Below are 21,628 nucleotides of genomic sequence, written 5' to 3'. Positions count from 1 at the left end.
GTGCTCAAGAGCACGAGATACGGCCACCAGCTCTGCAGTGAAAACATTGCAGCCATCTGGCAAGGAGCACTGTTCAATATGTCCACCATGAACATTTGCGAAGCCAACGTGACCATCAGCCATAGAGCTGTCAGTGTAAACCACTTCATGGCCCCGGTACATGTCAAGAATTGAGAGGAAGTGACAGCGGAGAGCCGCAGGGTTAACTGAGTCCTTAGGTCCAGGTGAAGCTGCGGCATAGGTTTACACTATGGAAGTGTACATAAATTGACATCGAGTAGAGGTGGTAAAGGGAAGGACTCCAGTTCAGACAGAAGGGACCAGATGCAAACCACAATTGGAAGCCCAGACCTGGGCCGCCGATGCACGAGATGAACCGCTGTGGTTGGGAAAAGGAGAGAGTAATTAGCATGCCCAAGAGTGTTACGCATGTGTGCAATGTAACTGAAGAGCACATCTGACCTGCAATGGAGGGACTCCAGCCTCCACCAGTATGCTGGTCACCGAACTCATCCTAAAAGCTACTGTCGCTAGTCGAACTCCGCAGTCGTGCACTGGGTTGAGTAAATGCAGCCCTGAGGGCACCGCCGAACCATAAACCACACTCAAGGAGGGATTGAACAAGACCTCTGTAGAACTGCAACAGCATGGAACGATCTGCACCCTAGCTGGTGTTGCTCAGGCAGCAAAGGGCATTGAGGTGCTGCCAACACTTCCGCTTAAGCTGACAAAGGCAAGGAAGCCAAGTCAATCGAGCAACAAAAACCAGTCCTAAGAATTGATATGCTTTCACTACAGTGAGTGGATCCGTCATTAAGGTAAAGTTCTGGTTCTGGATGAATGGTATGACACCGGCAGAAGTGCACGACACACGACTTCGTGGCTGAAAACTGGAAGTCGTGGGCTAGAGCCCATGACTACGCGTTGTGGATGGCTCCCAGTAGGCACTGCTCAGCAACACCAGTACTGGAGCAGCAGTACAAAATGCAGAAGTCCTCTGCATACAGAGTTGGTGAGACAGATGGCCCTACAGCTGCTGCTAGACCGTTAATGGCCACTAAACATAGAGAGACACTCACTCAATAGAGAGCCCCGTGGGACTCCATTCTCCTGGATATGGGAGGAACTACGGGAGGCACCAACTTGGATTTGGAAAGTATGGAGTGACAAGAAGTTTTGGATTAAAATCAGGAGGGTGTCCCGGAGACCCAACCCATATAAAGTGCAAAGGATATGATGTTGCCAGGTTGTGTCATACGCTTTCCGTATATCAAAAAAGACGGCAACCAGGTGCTGGCACCTGGAAAAAGCTGTTCGGATGGCAGACTTGAGGGACACAAGATCATCAGTGGTAGAATGACCCTGGCGGAAACTGCCCTCGCACGGAGCCAATAGGCGCCATGACTCCAGGAGTCAGTACAACCGCCGACTTACCACATGTTCTAACAGCTTACAAAGAACGTTAGTGAGGCTGATGGGCCGATAGCTATCCACATCAAGTGGATTTCTACCAGCTTTGAGCACTGAAATGATGGTGTTCTCCCGCCGTTGCGATGGAAAGGTGTCATTGCACCAGATCCGATTGAAGATGATGAGGAGATGTCGTTTGTAGTCGGATGAGAGATGTTGAATCATCTGACTATGGCTCTGAAGTGGCCCAAGAGCTGTATTGGGGCAATGTGCAAGGGCACTGGGAAGCTCCCACTCTGTAAATGGGCCGTTATAGGGTTCACTGTGGTGAGTAGTGAATGAGGGGACCTTCCCTTCCATCTGTTGTTTGAGGGTGCGAAAGGCTGGGGGGTAATTCTCCGACGCAGAGGCTCGAGCATAGTGTTCAGCAAAGTGCTCGGCAATCGCGTTTGCATCGGTAGATAACACGCCATTTATATTAATGCCAGGGACACCTGTTTGGGTCTGGTACCCAAAAACTCATCTGATCTTCACCCAGACTTGGGAAGATGACGTATGGCAGCCAATGATCAAGACATACCTCTCCCAACACTCCTGTTTCCGTCTTTTTATAAGCTGGCGAACGCGGGCACAGAGCTGTTTGAAAGCTATTAGGTGCACCATGGAAAGGTGCCACTTCTGTCACTGTAGAGCCCGCCTATGCTCTTTAATGGTCTCAGCATTTTCCGGTGACCACCAAGGTACAGTATTTCGCCAGGGGCATCCTTAAGAACAATGGATCGCATTTTCCGCCACAGAAACGTTCGTTTTAGTGATCCGCTCAGCCACCACATTGATGGTACCATTAGCAGGAGATTCAGCCATGACAGAAGAGGTAAAGGCTTCCCAGTCCGCCTTGTTTAAAGCCCATCTGAGTAGACGTCTGGGGCAATGGCACCAGGAGAGTGACAGGAAGATGTGAAAGTGGTAAGTCATCGTGGGCTCTCCAGTGGACAGATGGGAGAAGTCCTGGGCTGCAAATGGATAAATCAATGGCTGAGGAAGTACTATGAGATGTGTGGGGGCCCCAGTATTTAGGAGGCAGAAGTCGAGCTGAGACAGTAAATTTTCGACATCTCTACCTCGGCCAGTAAGCACGGTGCCACTCCACAAGGGGTTATGGGCGTAAAAATCTCCTAAAAGGAAAGGTTTAGGGAGTTGATCAATCAGTGCAGCCAACACGTTCAGGGGTACTGCACCATCTGAAGGAAGATATACATTGCAGACAGTTATTTCCTGCGTCATCCTTGTCCTGACAGCCACAGCTTCAAGAGGGGTTTAAAGGGGCAAAGTTTCACTACATATCAAGTTCAGGACAGACACGAACTCCACCTGACATTCTATTATAGTTGCTACGGTTCTTGTAACATCCCCTATAGCCGCAGTGGGCAGGAGTCCGCATTGCCAGGAACCAGGTTTCCTGGAGGGCAATGCAGAAAGCAGGTGTAAGGCTTAACAGTTGCCATAGCTCTGCCAGGGGGTGGGAAAAACTGCCACAATTCCACTGGAGGATGACATGATTGGAAGGCTGGGAAGGCATGAACTCTCAAGGAGGCAGTCACCTGCTGCCACTGGCTTAGTTCCTGAGCAGTCTATAACCATTGTGTCGTGACGGTTCGGCGAGATCTAGGTCCTCAGCGGACACCAGAATCTCCACCTCATCCTCAGATGCAGAGCTTGTAGGTAGCGGTGGTGTCGGTGCCACCACAATTCCTTGTTCCTGAGAGTCTTCTTTTTGGATTTCTCTCACTGCTCCTTGGGTTTCTCTGGCTGGGAGGGCTTCCCTGATTCAGTCTTCGGGACTGAAGAGGATCGTGAAGCTCTGTGACCAGCTGCTTTTGGGCACTTCAGCCACTGGCAGGAGTCATCTATCCCACTAGTGGGAACCTGGGAGAGGAGGGACCTAAGGGACCGATTCCTTGCGAGAGGAGCTGAAGAAGACTTTCGCTTATCTGGCTGAGAAGTGGGGACTGATGTCCCCGATGGTTGGGGGGTGGGGCATTGCTCTCATGAGGGAGCAACAGGGAGGGAAGTGCCACCCACCGTCAAGGGGGCAGGTGTAGTCTTACGGCTCTAGAGAGCGGACTGAAATTGGTGGAACTGATGGGGCTATAACGGTTTTCGTAGCGGCGGTGTAAGAAGATGTCATTGGTACAGGAAGTAGGTGCTCAAATTTCCTCTTAGCCTCAATGTAGGGCAGTCAGTATGTGGTCTTGTATTCCACGACTTTCCATTCTTTCCGGAGAACCTATAGTCCGGTGATCTAGGGGAATGGTGCTCTCTGCTGTTGATACAGATGGGAGGCAAGGCACATGAAGTACTGGGATGTGATACACGTCCACAATCGTGACATATGACACTGGAAGTACAGCGGGAAGACAGCACTTAAAGCCGAGATGAAGGCACCGGTGACTAGCTGATTATCCTTTGGACCCCTATGTATGTGCCTCATCACTCTTAAGTTGGCATGCAGCTCATCATCAGACTTCAAAAGAAGATCCTGTGAAATACAATACCCTGGATCATATTTAAGCTCTTATGGGGTGTGATGGAAACGAACATCCCTCAGCTTGTCACAGGTGAGTAGTGCCCGTGATTGGGCAGAGGATGCTGTTTTTATCAAGACTGACCCGGATCGCATTTTGGACAATCCCTCCACCTCCCCAAACTCGTCCTCTAAATGATCCACAAAAAACTGAGGCTTCATCGACATGAAGGAAGCCCCATCAGCTCTCGTACATATGAGGTACCGGAGCGAATATTTGCTGCCATCCTTAGCCTGGCATTTCTCCCATAACGTGGCCAGGGAAGGGAACAATTTGGGGTCATACGTCTTCACACTGTAGTTAGACCTCGACTGCTTAGACAATGCTGGCATTGGGTCATCAGCAATAGATGACATAGTACGGTTCGTGGAGTGTCATCTGCCCTGATGCCACCCACTCCAACCAGGGGCCCACCCCACGGGTGCCACCAACCCGCAGCAAAGGCCACCTGGCAGGACGGCCATTGCCAGGAGTCCCAATGCCCCAGGGTGACGGGCATATACTCCTTGACACATGTGGGGAGTTAACGGTGCATGCATCAGCAGAGCAATCCCTATGTAGTCAGTGGGCTACAACCAACAGGGTACATGGCGGCCCCACCACAAAGGACTGGCTACCGAGCTGGATATGAGGTGCATAGAAGTCCATGGTCACTGTCGGTGCAGAAACGGACACTGCATAGTGGATGGAGGAAAACCCACCCAGGAAGGTGTCCTTGTCCAAGAGACGGAGAATGGGTGGAACAGTTCTGCAAGTTTTGCAGGCGACCTTCTGTGAAGTTTGGAAGGTAGGAGGTGAGGTACTGGCAGTAGTAAAGCTGGAGGGAGGGTTGTGAGTCATGATTGCGTAGTTCAGTTGGTAGAGCACTTGCCCATGAAAGGCAAAGGTCCTGAGTTCAAGTCTCAGTCTGGCACACAGTTTTAATTTGCCAGAAAGTTTCATATTTCTTGGATCTTTTTTAGCAGGCTTTCTCGGGATAGTTTGTCTCTTTCTTCAAGTGTCTGCCAGTTCAGTTTCTCCATCTTCTCTGCCACACTTTGCCATGGGTCAAACAAACTTGTGACAATTTGTGCTGCCATTTCGTCCTATTTGATACAGTTGACTCGCACTTGAGCTATAATCTAGGCTGGGTTGCACAAGTGATTTGTAGCAGTTTCCTTTGTGGACCAATTGCGTTTCCCTAGAATTCTAACAATAAACCAGTCTGTTTGATTTACCTACAACTGATCCCATGTGATTCTTCCGTGTAATATCCCTACTAAAGTGTTACATCCATGTATTTGTACAAGTTGACCAATTCCAATTGTGTCTTGTTCACACTGTAGTCACAGGATACTACGTTTTTACATTTTATGAAATGCTCAAATTTACATTTTTGGATTTTTAAAGCAAGCTGCCAATCTTTGCACTACTTTGAAATCTTATCAAGGAAGCTATGATCCCCGATGAAAATTTCCTCTGCAGATGGGGGCAAAACATTGGGTTTTAATGCAATATCCATCCAAGCACAGCATAATAGCCTGGAATATTTTATCCCTGTCCTGCCCTTGACAGCATCTGTAAGGGGTGCTACTTACCTTCACTTTGACATCGCAATAGACATACTCAAATATATACTCTTTACGATATATTTTCCATTATAGTACTAAGAGGTTGAGGTACACATGCAGATCAACAGTTATTCCAAGGAGAGGTCCCTCCTGCCTAGCCTCCATACAGAATACACATTTGTGTGAAGTTTAATTTAAAGTACTTCATTACACACATGCATAACAATAAAAACATCATACAAGAAGGGTTATTGAAAATAATGTAATACTTGTTGTTCAAATACTGTTCACAACAAGCAACAAATAACACATAGAGTCACCGAAATTTTATAAAAATTCTGGGAATTACTGATAAAGGTTATAATGGCTCATTATCTTTAATTATCTGTACCTCAAGCATAATATAACAATAACATGAAAACTTACATGATCCTCAGAGTCATCCATATCCAAGTGTAGCTCTGATTCTTCCTTTTTATCAACACAGGGGTTGTGAACTGACAATGGATCTTGAAGAAACTGAGAAAAGAAAATATTTACTGATTTAAAGCTTGCACATATACTTTTCTATCTAATTACTTGCCTGTCGCACAAGAGGGTTTGTGGAGGGGAAAATATTTATGTTTTCAAACATAGCTTACATAAAAGATAAGACAGCTGACAAATCAATGATCTGCTAATTAACACATTAGCCCTAAAGAGCAGGAAAACTGGATACAATATACATGCATCTGATATCGAAGTTTCATTTACTCTGGAACCTGTCAAGTGAGAAGACACCTTCTATCAAATATCAAGAGCATACATTTCTTCTCACCAAGCAGCAAGTGGTATACACCAAACAGACACTCTATGACACAGGGACTATATGTTGCCCTTAATTTTGCAAATGAGACTTGTTACAGTGAATAAAACAACAACAACAACAACACCACACACACACACACACACACACACACACACACACACACACACACACAAAAACTTTCTACATCTAACAAATACCACTGTCAAGGCACTGATATGGTACAAATTATGGGAGTTTTAACTATGATACAATGTACTGATATTAACCAATTATGAACTCAAAAATTTCTGTTGTGAAAAATAAACACACTTTGGTTGCACCACTTTGATTCTTTCATTAGTCACAGAAAACAGCTCACGTAAATTATATCTCAGCACCAATCATCATCATCATCATCATCATCATCATCATGACCGCGACCAGAACAGTCGCTGGGTTGCCGAGAACAAAGCACGGTGGGACCAAACAAACAAACAAACAAATGAAAAGGATGAACACGAACAACGATGGACGACCGAGCAAGACCTTATGAACAACAACATTCAAGAAGCAACGGGGTCACAAGCAAAAACTTTATGAATCCACAATGTCCACTTGTACCCAGAAACAAAGTAAAGTAAACACACTGTCTGTAGTCGAGATGTCTATAGACTCATGCGAATATCAGACCGCCTCGCTGAGAAATAGGCAGGCACTTAAATACATCATAGGGTACATCGTTATTGGTCGCCGGGACCATGTGCTCCACCGTGGCGCCCTCACGTTATATGCAGGCCAGGAGCGCGTGCAGCCACAGCTTATGGTGCAACGGCTGCACAGACTTCTAGTGGTAATAGAGGTCCATGCCATCTGGCGCGGATATGAAACCCGTGGTACCAGATCCCTCCCCCCTGAAACATGCATGTAGGGGCGGAAATGCCCTGAACAGTGCCGATGTGGGCGGCAGATGGGAGAAGACCTGGGATTGTCAACCGCTGTTGGCGGGGAGGAAGGGACGTCTGAGGTGTCCATGACGGCCAATCCAGAGGTCAGGGCAACAGAGGGAGCCACTGATCCACCCGGAGGCAGGGAGAGCCGTCGGCAGGCCCGCGGGGAGGCAGCCACTGGGGGCAGTGACGGCGACTCAAGGACCACATCTGTACCTGCAGGAGGTAGCGGAGGAGGAGGAGGAGGAGGAGGAGAGGCGGTGGTGGGAGCCCTGCAGGGGCATGCGGGCGGAGCTGGTTATGATGGCGGTGCTTCAACCCTTTCGACCTCTGCACCGACGTCACACACCGCCCACAGGCCGCAATGCCAACCTGCCTTGCTCCCATACATGCAGGCACACACTGCCGCACCGGGGGCGTAACGCTGAGAGGACCAGTAGTGGGGGGTGGAAGGGGGACGTCATCAGGAAATGGAGCAGGGTCTGTGGCTCTCGCCCACGGAGGAGCTCCACCGAACTATGTCCAGCTGAACCACCACATCCCTGATAAGGGAGTGCACATACAAAGCCTTACGCTGCTGATTGGTGCACATAAAATCGCATTGACAGCTGAGACCCTGAGAGACTGAGGCCCAGGAACGATATGATTGACCAGGCAGTTTATGGTACTGTAGGAACTCCAGCTGATAGGTGAGAGAGCCACAGGACTGGACAACGGTGGCAACTTGCAGAGAAGAAAGAATGTGTCTGGGGAGGCCAAGACAAAAACAACGTCCGCTACAAGGAATCATCCGTTACTTGAAAAGCCGTGAAATGTTGTTTCAGCCAATGTAAGTATGTTTCCCAGTCTTCTTTAGTGTCATTAAATGGGGGGAACGACGGCATACATGGGAAAGCATCGGACACCCAAGGACTCGGAAGCTGTTGTGGCTGTGTATCCCTTGCATCAACTTTGTTTGTTAGGAACCACAGCAACTGCTGTAAGATGTCTATCTGGAGCTGCTGCTGCTGCATGAGCTGCTGCTGTTGTTCCAGAAGACAGTCCAACTTTGCTAACAACTACCCCCGTTTACCTCGTCGCCAAAATGTTGTAACCGTAACCTTCCAGTCGCAGGGTTGCAGGAGTACAAAGCATGGCAGGACCAAATGGGAGCGGCCCACGAACAAACAAACGAACGGGAAAGGACGGACACGAACAACAATGGACGACCAAGGAAGACCTTACGAGCAACAACATGCAAGAAGTAACAGGGTCACAAGCAAAAACCTCACATACACGGAAACAAAGTAAAGTAAAGTAAACACGTTGTCTGTAGGCAAGATGTGGATAGACTCACGCGAATATCAGACTGCCTCACTGAGCGAGAGGCAGGTGCTTAAATACATGATAGGGTACATCGTTATTGGCCGCGGGGACCATGTGCTCCATCATGGTGCCCTCGCGTTATACGCAAGCCAGGAGCGTGCACAGCCACGGTTTACGGCGTGACGGCTGTAGAGACCTCTAGTGGTAATCGAGGTCCATGCCGTCTGGCGCGGATTTGAAACCCATGGCACTCAGTACCAGAATCACCACCATCATACAAATTGATAAATTTTCTACTAGAGCGAACAGGCACAGAAAACAGCCTTTGATACAAAATGCAGAGACCACTTGCTTTATAAGCAGCATGGCGTGACTTCAGAGCTAGTCTATTGTCAAGTGGTGACAGTGCATGCCACACACTCAGTAAAACTAGAGCTCGCTCTCAGTGGCAAGGTAAACTACAGATATTCAGTTTTGGGCACTTAACACACTCATTATATCTGCGTCATTTCTTTCATTGATCACTTATGTAGCAACTTAAGAAAGTTAGTTACACATGTTGTCATATGCTAAGGCTATTGCGCAACAGGAGTGATGTGTTGTCAGGAGAAAGTACATGTTTCATGTTTCCTGCAAAAACAGTTCTGGTGCACTTTGGATAACAAGTGCAACATAGTGTGCCATTTAAATGCCATGGGAATAGGAATCATACTCCAAAGTTGAAGTACGTGGGACAGTATGATTCTTGTGGGCAAAATGTCTAAACTGTACACAGATTCGCCTTGAAGTTCTGTTGGTATATGGACCAAATGCAAGGTCATATTGAGGTGCTGACAATTTGATCAAGCCTGCACAGATGTGGGTGATGCCATTCAGCAGGCCAGATCTTGCACCATATGATTTCCATCTCTTCAGCAAACCGAAGTACATCTGGGGAAAAGCAATTTTCCAACAATGAAAACATTCACATGGTGATTCTTGAATGTCTCCATGACCTGGGCGTGAGTTTCTATCATTGAGGCATTGAATGACTGTCAGAACTTTCCACTCATTGTTTATGGAGACTTTGTGAGTATGTTGAAAAATACTGCCATGTATCTGCGTCTCTTTGAAGTGTTGTACAGCATTCAATAAAAGTTACTTGTGCTGCCATAATAACGTGTAACTTATTTTAAGTCCTTTCATACTTTCTGTGTTCTCCAACTGAGAAACTCCCCCTGCATTCTTGGCAAATGAGAGATCTTCAGTCCACTGTGTGTGCAATACAGACATAAAATTTTTGCCAGTATTAGCAGATGCAGCAGTTTGTTCATAAAAAGTATTTTATTTGTTTTATTACACATTTCCTATTTGAAGCAAACATTTGTAGATGGTTCGTTGCGTGGATGATTTAAGGGACCAAACTACTGGGTCATCAGTCCCTTTTTCCTGGAAAAGACAGGTCTACATGACTGGACATCAAAGATGGCCTACCGAGATGAGGGGAAGAAAACCCCAAGGTCTATAAAGTTTCAACAAAGGCTAGATAATGGACAAAAAATAGAAGAAAGCAGAACATAGGAAGAAAGGTACATGAGGTAGCCATTTCAGGAGCAGCCGGAAACCCCCAAAAGCACAGTGCAATGAGGGACATACACCGCCCCCCTCCCCCTCCCCCCACTTACGAGAGGTACCCTACTCAGAAAAGATAGACAACAGGTGAACAGACCACTCTGCATGGGCATACCATACAGCTAACTTTGGAAAAATAATACATAACTTATGGAATGAAGCCACTCCATGTCAAATTATATTTGGTGAAAAACCTATCAATATTATTGACAAAGAAATTAAGTTTACTATTTTAAATGAACTACCAAGAGAAAAGAGATAAGGACATCAAATAAGGTAATGAAAATAAAGCCTTTGGAGAGAAAAGGAGACAACAGTTCGGGGAAACCCATTGCTTTAAAATAGAAGGTTTGGACCTCTGAAAAATTAAGATATCCACAACAGTAAGCGCAAAAAGCTTTTACATTTATGTCATGGTTCATTTAAAGTTGTTAGGATTGCCTATAATGAATTATTATAACAAAATATGATAAGGTATACACCTAAGAAGCATGACTGACTTAAAGTACTTAAGAGTGAATCGATAAGATATAAGTGGGTCAATTCAAGGTTTGCGACAAATTTCATTAGTGGCTGAAATACATGGTGTTTCAAAAAGATTCTATGTATTACAAAGTACTATTTTGTCCAAACTATCGATTGCTGCGCCTCGGCTCAGCTATTGGAGAAACGAATACACAGTCTAGTTTATATTAATAGCCACTAGATGTCAGTTGTCTTCTGTTTTGCTTGGTAACCATCATATGTTTAAAATGGCTACTCCACAGCAGAAACCATTTTGTGTTCTTGAGTTAGCGAAGTGCAATTCCGTGATTACAGTGCAAAGACATTTCAGGTTGTGGTACCAAATTGATCCTCCGAATGGGTGGAACATTTGCAGATGGTATCGACAGTGTCAATAGCATCAAGAATCTCGTTACAAAATGCCATACGTTTGCATTTGTCATCAGGACGCAGAGCTTGTAACAGCTGTAATTTGTACAGCTTCATACAAACCGACATCTCAAAACACGCCAAATTGTTGTTGTAGGCATCTGTAACTCCCAACTGGCATGACGAGTTGATTTTGAAGTACTACGCTGGATAGCAGTTTGAATTCGTGCAACATTTTATTCAGGAATACGAGGGCGACCTGGACTCTTTCCTTTACATGCACATCCTGTATCTAGAAACTGTCGATTCCATCTGTGAATGTTCCACCCATTTGGAGGATCAATTTGGTACCTCAAACTGAAACGTCTTTGCACTGTAATCACAGAATTGCACTTTGCAAATTCGAGAACACAAAATGATTTCTGCTGCGGAGTAGCCATTTTAACATATGACGGTTACTGAGCAAAACAGAAGACAACTGACATCTAGCAGCTATTAACACAACCTACACTATGCATTCGCTTCTTCAATAGCCGAGCCAAGGTGCAGTGATCGATAGTTTGGACAAAATAATACTTTGTAATACGTATATTCTTTTTGAAACACCCTGTACATTTTCCGGGACAAGTAAAACTGGCAAGAAGGGAGTTAACTGCTCTTTATTCAATACACTGTCTTGTTGATAGATTTTTCCCAGCTACACGAACACATTCTTCATTTGTTGGTTTACTTGATTCTTCCGGAATCCCATTTGCAAATTGTACCAGAATATAATTTTCTTCTGTTATCCCTACTAATCAAGGTCAATGTTAAGGTGAGTAATTAATAGTAAATTCACTAATGGAAGCTAAAGGTACATCAGTTAAATTAATGGGTAAAAATGCTTCATGTTTCCCCTACACACCTAGTAATTTAACGTTTTGCACAAAATACTCAATCTCTTTGAGGCAAAATAAATGTAACTTCAGGTAATCTAAAAGATTAAAGAATGTGAAAATTGGTATAAAATGTAATTGGTCAATTAAAGAGACCTGTTAGCAGAGTTTTTTTACACCAGTGGTAGAAAAACGTTTCAAATATTGATTGCAGTGACAGTTGTGTAAGCATTTCAATATATTACAGCGAGCTCTGGTGCACGCAGTGTAGTGTAGTGTAGTGGTTAGCATTGTCGGCTGATACCGGTATGCTGTGGGTCGCGGGTTCAACAACAATAACAATTATTTCTCATCTCATATTCATCATTTCTGGAACATTCTTGAAGTATTTTACATTTGTAATGTTTGTATATCTGGAATATTTGATGGTTATATATGCAAGCACTCTAGAATATTTGATGTTTGTATAAATCACTGCACTTACTGTCTGGGAGATCAGTTCTGTTCTGGTTCTACATTGGTGTTAGTAATAAATGTGCTTTTAGTATTAAGTGTTGGACTTCACTGATGGGCATGCCTTCTGATTAAGACTTCAATGTGGTTTGGATGTGACATTGTTTGGTGGAGATGTGTGTGCTTCAAAATATCTACATCACCATGGCTCCAATTGGGCAATGTAAAACCCATTGTCTACATGATCAGGACTGGACTACAAACAGTACATCTCACTCCTAAGACCCATATATTCAAGAGACAGTAGAATTCCAAAACAGCAATAAGTTAGCTGCACATCAGACATCCACCAGTGTTTTCTGGAAACACTGGTCATGGCCCAATGGAATGGCTAAAGGATTCGACTAAATCACCAAGTACAAGAGGTGGGATGACATGATGCGTTTGGCAAATGTGTACTTTTACTTGGATAGCGCATCCCAGAAGCAATTTGAGATCAATGAAGAGAAGCTCAATAGCTAGGACAGATTCCATGTCAAACTGGGAAAACATTTGGCAACAATCTGCAGGAAGTCCGCTTAGCAGCAGGTCAATTGAAGAACAGGGCCTAACATCATCGCGAAATGACATATTCGTACACACAGAATGTTTTCGGCCTTTGCAACATTGTACATTGCTTGGTACAATGTGAAATTTTGTCATTTTCCATCATATTCAGAAGGAAGGTTACGTTTAGTGCCCTGCAAAGGAAAAGACCTTTGGAGGGCCGAGGACAACAAGCCAATCTGTACTCATTATGAACATGCTGGGCAGGTTGTACACTACTGCAGAGAAAGAAGACTAGTGATTGACGACTGTTGCACCACAAGACATTAACCATGACAACAATCCTATTCTCATTGGTCTACTGCAGATGACTGTAGTGCAAAGCTCATCACTGTACCCTGGCTGAGGCCACTCCGTATCATACCACAGCCATTCCCCCATCACTGTACAGAGCTACTAGCCACTAAATGATGTGACAATCTACTCAGGTGGCATCACCATAGACAAAAATCTTCCAGCCATGACTGTTACCAAGATATCATCATCATCATCATCATCATCATCATCATCATCAACTGCCAACCAGTCCTGTTACTGGCTGACTCGGAGGCGGCTCCTTCTGTATTGTCGAATGTTTATTATTGTCAGCTGAAGAAGACTATGGACTGTGATACAAAATTGATTGTGCTGAAGGTCCCAAATATGAAAAATGTCCAACCAAGAGGAACATGTATTACAAGAATAACTACTAATGGTAGAAAGAAACTTTGAATTTGTTATTTCAAAATGTAGTTTTGATGTTATTCTCAGATGAGAATTCTTTCAGGCACCATAAGCATATACAGGGTGTTACAAAAAGGTACGGCCAAACTTTCAGGAAACATTCCTCACACACAAAGAAAGAAAATACGTTATGTGGACGTGTCTGGAAACGCTTACTTTCCATGTTACAGCTCATTTTATTACTTCTCTTCAAATCACATTAATCATGGAATGGAAACACACAGCAACAGAACGTACCAGTGTGACTTCAAACACTTTGTTACAGGAAATGTACAAAATGTCCTCCGTTAGCAAGGATACATGCATCCACCCTCCGTTGCATGGAATCCCTGATGCACTGATGCAGCCCTGGAGAATGGTGTATTGTATCACAGCCAATATCACAATACGAGCACGAAGAGTCTCTACATTTGGTACCGGGGTTGCGTAGACAAGAGCTTTCAAATGCCCCCATAAATGAAAGTCAAGAGGGTTGAGGTGAGGAGAGTGTGGAGGCCATGGAATTGGTCCGCCTCTACCAATCCATTGGTCACCGAATCTGTTGTTGAGAAGCGTACGAACACTTCGACTGAAATGTGCAGGAGCTCCATCGTGCATGAACCACATGTTGTGTCGTACTTGTAAAGGTACATGTTCTAGCAACACAGGTAGAGTATCCCGTATGAAATCATGATAACATGCTCCATTGAGTGTACGCGGAAGAACATGGGGCCCAATCAAGACGTCACCAACAATGCCTGCCCAAACGTTCACAGAAAATCTGTGTTGATGATGCGATTGCACAATTGCGTGCGGATTCTCGTCAGCCCACACATGTTGATTGTGAAAATTTACAATTTGATCACGTTGGAATGAAGCATCATCGATAAAGAGAACATTTGCACTGAAATGAGGATTGACACATTGTTGGATGAACCATTCGCAGAAGTGTACCCGTGGAGGCCAATCAGCTGCCGATAGTGCCTGCACACGCTGTACATGGTACGGAAACAACTGGTTCTCCCATAGCACTCTCCATACAGTGACGTGGTCAACGTTACCTTGTACAGCAGCAACATCTCTGACGCTGACATTAGGGTTATCGTCAACTGCACGAAGAATTGCCTTTCCATTGCAGGTGTCCTCGTCGTTCTAGGTCTTCCCCAGTCGCGAGTCATAGGCTGGAATGTTCCGCGCTCCCTAAGACGCCAATCAATTGCTTCGAACGTCTTCCTGTCAGGACACCTTCGTTCTGGAAATCTGTCTTGATACAAACGTACCGCACCACGGCTATTGCCCCGTGCTAATCCATACATCAAATGGGCATCTGCCAACTCCGCATTTGTAAACATTGCACTGACTGCAAAACCACGTTCGTGATGAACACTAACCTGTTGATGCTACATACTGATGTGCTTGATGCTAGTACTGTAGAGCAATGAGTCGCATGTCAACACAAGCACCGAAGTCAACATTACCTTCCTTCAATTGGGCCAACTGGCGGTGAATCGAGGAAGTACAGTACATACTGACGAAACTAGAATGAGCTCTAACATGGAAATTAAGCGTTTCCGGACACATGTCCACATAGCATCTTTTCTTTATTTGTGTGTGAGGAATGTTTCCTGAAAGTTTGGCCGTACCTTTTTGTAACACCCTGTATAAGATATAGTTCATCATCATGGGATGGTGTTTAAAAATGTGAAGAGCTTGTTTCCATGCACAGACTGCATCACGGCATGCCTCAGTCCACCAGGGGACGACAGGGAGCACATCACAGCGAGGAAGAGGTGTGGAGTATGGAACATTCCACATAGTTAAGGATAGTGTTTGCTAGGTATTCTACCTGGTCATCAATGCAGAGGAAATGGTGTTCATCGAAAGTGGCCAGTGAGGAGTAGAGCTGCAAGTCAGTTTTTCGGTTTTGGAAAGCTGTCAGCTGGTTGGAAGCACAGATGTGGCAGACATTAGCAAACGAATGACGTAGGGGAAATGGTCAATTGAATGTGTGTCTGAGAGAACAGACCACTCTAGATGACGAGCAAGCGGATCAGTACAAATCGAAATTTCCAAGTTGGAAAACGAGTGCCTGGAATTGGAAAGAAGGGGGGTGTACTTGTGTGCAAACAGATTAGATTGAGCTGGCTGAAGATATCTACTAGGAGAGAGCCTTTCAGACAGGAGTGTGGGGAGCACAAAAGGGGACAGTGGGCAGTGAAGTCACATAGCAGCAAAAAGGGAGGGGGAAGTTGTGCGATAAGTTGCAAAATGTCTGCCCTAGTGACAGCAGAAGATGAGGGTGAGTGGACATTGCAAAGAGGGAGATGAAACTGGGAAGAGAAAAACAGACAGCAACAGCTTGAAGCTGAGTTGCAAGGAAATGGTGTGACTATAGACGTCGTCTCGAATGAGCAACGTGACTCCCCCATGAGTCGGAGGTCAAAACAGACTGAAGTGGAGTGTGGAGGTGAAAGCGACCGCGAGGGTGTAATTTTGTTTCCTGGAGGAAGAAAACAACTAGACAGTATGATTGCAAGAGACGCTGTAATTCAACCCAATTGGTTATTATGCCATGGATGTTCCACTGGAGAATAATCATATCTGATGACAGAGAGGAGATGTGTCAAATAAGGGCAGTCGGTGCAGTGGCTGCCAAGTGTCAGAATTCGAACGCGCACAATGACCAGGTTCAGAGGCTGGGGGATCCTAGTCCAGTAGTTCGACAGAGGTGTCAGTATTTGCCTTTGTTTGGCCAGCGGACTGGATGTTGGCAGTGCGTCCCAGTGAAATGGAGATCAGCCGAGTGAGTGTATCATGTGGTGACACATTGAAAAAGAACACCGAGGTGGAGAAGGGGAAGACTGTTTGCCTTTGTTTGACTGCTTAGAACATTGGTGTTTGTCAGGTACAGACCCAAAAAAAACGCTGGCTGGCTAGATTTGTGTGGAAAGTCATTGAGGGAGTACTACTAAAACTTCTGTTTGAGAGGTATGCAATTTTACTGGTGCAGGCGTAGGTCTGTTGGTATGGTGTGCACTCATAGCAAGTGAAGATGAGGGTGTGACCATGGGGCTCAATGAAGTAGAAGTTGCAAATCTGTGTAGCTATGTCATTCGTATGTCGGGGTATAGCAACGTGAGTAGGAACCATTTTCTTCACACGTGTCTCCTGAACAGCTTTCTCATTGAGGTATATTGGACAGTCGCGGGAGGAAGCAGCATAATCATCCTTGCAGTTGATACAGTGAGGGGAGCGAGGTGGACACCCTCATGAGTGTCCATGCTGCAGGTTACACATTTGGCTGCATTTTCGCAAGATTCACAGGTGTGGTTGTAGCACTAAATTTATTGCAACACATGGGATCAGGGTATATGGTCTAACAGTAATAGCTTTGTATCCAGCCTTAATTTTTGTTGGAAGTGCCACACAGTCAAAATTGAGGAATGGAGTGTGTGTTGGCACTAATTCTTTATCAAACATTTTCATGATGTAGTGAACTGCAGTCACTCACTTGGCAGTGAGATAAGCTGTTATTTCAGAGCAGAGAAGTGGCATGTGTTACTGAAAACACAACAACCCTTCCCTTGGCTCTTTCCACAGTTAGGTCATCCTTTTGGTGGAGGGCATAGCCCTGTGCAAGGGCATCAGATGCTTCGAAATGTATTTTGTGTAAGCACAACCACAAGGGTTGTGCCTGTGCCAGAAGTTGCACTTCCTCCACACAAGTCCTGAAACCATTCACGTTCGACTGTGGTATGGGAGCCCTTCATCACAGGGGTTTCACTTTCACCCCGTCTTTCCACTGTGGTGGAAATGGTTTCCCTGAGTAGACTTTGCAGTCCACTGGCTCTGAAGCAGAAGCAGCAGAGCCATCAAGTTCAAACAATGGATGTGTGGCTACAGTTGCCTTAGGCTGCAGTATTGTGTGTGTGTGTGTTTGTGTGTGTGTGTGTGTGTGTGTGTGTGTGTGTGTGTGTGTGTGTCATCTATTTTTGATGAAGATCTTATGGACCAAAAGCTTTATTTGGAACAGTCTTTTTGTTGTACCTATCTGCGGCTCAGCATCTCCGACATATGGTGAGTGGCAACCTTCCTTTTCATAACAGAGCCATCAAGTTGAATGACATCAACATGATCTGATGATTTACCACCTATTTTTGCCAGTGGTGGAAGCTTTCCTTTTTTTGCTCTCTGGGAGGGTTTTGTAGGAGCTATCACAGCAGCAGTGGAAGCAGGACTGGATATTTTACTGGGCTCTTCCTTTGGAGGTACTAGGAGGTCCACAGTAGTAGCAACTGTTTGACATATGCACTGACAAACGCAGGTACTAGTGCTCGCACTTGCGACCCTCATTTCCATAGAAGCGTTGGCTGTCGAAAGAGTTTTTTTAAGGGCTGAAGCAAATGATGTAGTGAATGTGGGAGGCTGCATGGCCTTATAGATCTTTTTGGCCTCAAGATATGGGACACATTTCAGTGTCTTAATCTCCTGTACCCTCCTTTCTTCAAGGAAGACACTCTAATCCGTACTCCAGACAGGGTGATCCCCAGAACAATTTACACAGGTGATCCCCAGAACAATTTACACACTTCGGAGGGGAGGAGCAACCCTCTCCATCATGGGCAGCCTTGCCATATTTTCCACAAGTGGCTCCACTCTTACATCCTATGGTGGTTTGCCCAAGACATTGGCATTAAAAACAGCACAGTGGGTTGGGGACATATGGCTGTATACTTAGACGAAGGAAATCTGCCTTGATATGCTCTGGGAGTTTCGTGCTATTGAAGGTAAATTTGAAGGAATTATATTTTATGAGATCCCCATCCACCCTTTCCAGTATATTTTGCGCATCAAACCCTTTTCAACACTTTTGCACATCAACAATCTCATCCTTGAGAATATTGACCAGATCTCTACAAGTCACAAGATCTTTGCTGTAGTTCGAGGTGTTGTGGAGCTCCATTTCTATGGCATATTCCCAAGGCACTTAGCTCTCCAGCAGTTGGTAATTTGTTGGGAACTAGCAGTTTCAACCAATAGCACTACATTACACAGTCGCTTGACTGATTTCAGAGTACCTGCGACGCCCTCTACACCTTTCTGAATATAAAAAGGCGAAACCTTCTCAAAGTTGCCCTGTTTTCACTTCACAATTAAAAATCCATTCTGGCCAGCAGCATGCATTCTGCTGCTATATACTGAAGAACTCTGTGTAATACTTGAGTCAGGAAGGCTGGCTACAGGAGCCCTCTTATTTGACTGGGTGTTAGTACTAGTCCCAAGAGCAGCTAGGGAAATAAGGGTCTACTCAGACAGAGCCCTGCATGCCTGAGTAAGCCTTACGCAACTGAGGTGAAACATGTTCTCCAGAGATTGCCTGCTAATGACTGTTCCAACTCAATAGTCATGCATCTCATCAGTGTGCGCCACACCTTGAGGTTAAAGGGATTTTTACAGAGGTTTTTGCCACCCTCGTGATCCGAGTGCTCAAGCCAAGATCCCCATTCCCTGTAACACGCAATGTTCTACTGCCATGCTGTAAACCAGTCACTGAAGTATGCCCAGAGCTTATGTTGATGGGGGACTGGCAGCACTTTCCAGTCCCTAGCTCAGGAATCTCGAAGTTGGAAAGCCCGTAATCAGCAAACAAATGCTGAGCCCCTGAGGGCTGTGGAGGTAAGACAGACCGTGGCCCATGACAAAACACTGTACCAACACTGGGGATCATCCACCAATTAGCCACCACTCATAAAGAGTATCAACAGCTGAACAATGAATAATTGTGGAGGAGGTCGAGAAGATGCTGCAAGATGGTTACATTGAATCTTTAGAATGTTCCTGGTCCTCTCTGGTGGTCCTTGTGAAGAAGGACAGCAAATGACATTTCTGCATCAACTACTGACAACTGAACAAAATTATAAAGAAATGCTTCTATCCATCACCATGCACTGATGAGACCATGGACTGCCTGAAAGGGGAAAATTATTTCTTAAGTATGAATATGCAGAATGGCTACTGGAAAAATGAAGGTGACGAAGCTGACCAGGAAAAGATTGCCCTCATAACTCATGATGGCCTCTATGAATTCAAAGTTACGTCACCTTACTTTTTAAAGCTCCAGCCACCTTCAGACGTGCTTTGACACCTTAAACAGATTATGTGTCTTTGTTACCTGGAAAACGCTGTCATTTTTTTTAAGACGTTTGAAGAACATCTCAGTTGAGTGACAACAGTGCTGAAGCATGTTCAGACTGCAGGTCTCTGCCTGATTTCGAAACAGTGCCTTTTTATTATCAAAGAAATAAAAATCTTGGGGTACCTACTGAATGATGTTGGAGTGAGTCCAGATATGAGCAATCACAAATTTTTCAACTCCTCAGCTGAATTCGCTCATACCACGGACAACTAATACAGGGCTGAATCAAGGCACATCCATCACCAGAACTACTGCAGGGAAACTGGAAAGTTGAAACGAGGTCCAAAAAAGATCTTCCTTGCCATTAAGGAGGTGCTAACATCTTCCCCAGTTCTAACATTGTATGACGAGAATACTGATGTAGAACTTCACATCAACACTGGTGGTTTTAGGACGCGGGCAGTTCTAGTACAAATTCAGTAAGGTAATGAAAAGGTGATAGCATCTGTTTCCACAGTACTCTCAAAGTCTGAGAAGAACAACTCTACAAATTTGAAAGAGTGCCTTGCAGTTGTCTGGGCCATCAAGAAGTTCCACTTGCATTAATCTGGCAAACTAACATTGTAAAGAATGCTAATGATGACAGTATGTGCCACAATTATCTAAGGGACATTTGGTACCACTCCCACCCGCAACAGTGTGTTTCCACTGAATTGGAATCTGCCTTTTGGGAAGGTTCCCAAAGTCGACTGCACTGACTACCTCACCTGCAATGCTGCAGCCAAAGCTGTGCTGACTGCTGAAGCTCTGCAAATTTCAACGTTCCTTGTAGAAGACATCATCCTGAAGCATGGAGCACCCCATGTATTGATCTCTGATCATGGTAAAGCTCACTGGTTGAGGCTAGTACCAGAGGTAATTTTACGTTGAAACATCAACTACACGATGGTAACTGCCTACCATCCACTGATGAATGACCTCACAGAATGTTTTAGGCGGACAATGGCAGATATGCTCTCAATGTACACTGATGTTGAAGACAAAGACTGGAATACAGTATGGCAAAGCAAAACCCTACGAGCTTCACATTGTTCTTTCTGCTCCACAGACATGAGGCCAAAACAACAATGCATACACTTTTCCTGTTTCAACCAGAAAATACACAAGACAACTATGTGAAACACATCAGTAGGACCAAAAAAGCAAGGCAGTTGACTTGCGTACAGACACTGGATGCCCAGGAGAAAGAGAGATTCACCTGGGAGACTTGATACGATTTTTATGCCTGAGCAGAAAGTGAAACTATTGGAAACATTATTTAAGCACTACTTGCATCTGCATGATATCCTTTATCGCTTGGCCGAGGTCACATATGAAGTTGAGGATTATGATCCTTCATCAGACAGACAGATGCACAGAGATGTCATCCATGTCCTCCATATGAAGCCCTACTATAGTCAGAGCTGCAGATTGACAATGGGAGGTTCCACAGAGGACGTCCAGGGTGCTGTGGCTGGCTCAAATGATGGCTTCTGAAACAGCAGTTTGCTGTTTTTCCAGGAAAGAGAGCAATGAGGCAAGCTCTGCGCCATGCAGTGTGGTGAAATGGTTAGTATCACTGGTGGGCACACTACAGATTGCAATTATTTTTTATTTTGTATTTATCAGTTCTGGAAGATTCTTGACATGTCTCATGTTCATAATTGTTGTATATCTGTAATATTCGGTGGTTGTATAAATACTAGCAATCTGGAATATTTGATGTTTGTACAAATAACTGCACTCTTA

General features: G+C 45.0%; 1 protein-coding gene across 6 annotated transcripts in view; it reads right to left on the bottom strand.

The window, feature by feature from the left end:
- LOC126191150 (transcription factor MafB-like) overlaps positions 1-21,628 on the bottom strand; it is an 84,441-nt gene that overhangs the window by 55,461 nt on the left and 7,352 nt on the right. For all 6 annotated transcript variants that reach the window (XM_049931907.1, XM_049931909.1, XM_049931908.1 and 3 more), the window contains exon 3: positions 5,972-6,064. In XM_049931907.1, coding sequence (XP_049787864.1) covers positions 5,972-6,064 — 93 coding nt within the window. The remainder of the gene's footprint in view (positions 1-5,971; positions 6,065-21,628) is intronic.

The sequence above is a fragment of the Schistocerca cancellata genome, chromosome 6 (assembly GCF_023864275.1).
Source record: "Schistocerca cancellata isolate TAMUIC-IGC-003103 chromosome 6, iqSchCanc2.1, whole genome shotgun sequence".
NCBI lineage: Eukaryota > Metazoa > Arthropoda > Insecta > Orthoptera > Acrididae > Schistocerca > Schistocerca cancellata.
The sequence above is the reverse complement of the archived record's forward strand: the minus strand, read 5'-3'. Positions and strand labels throughout refer to the sequence as shown.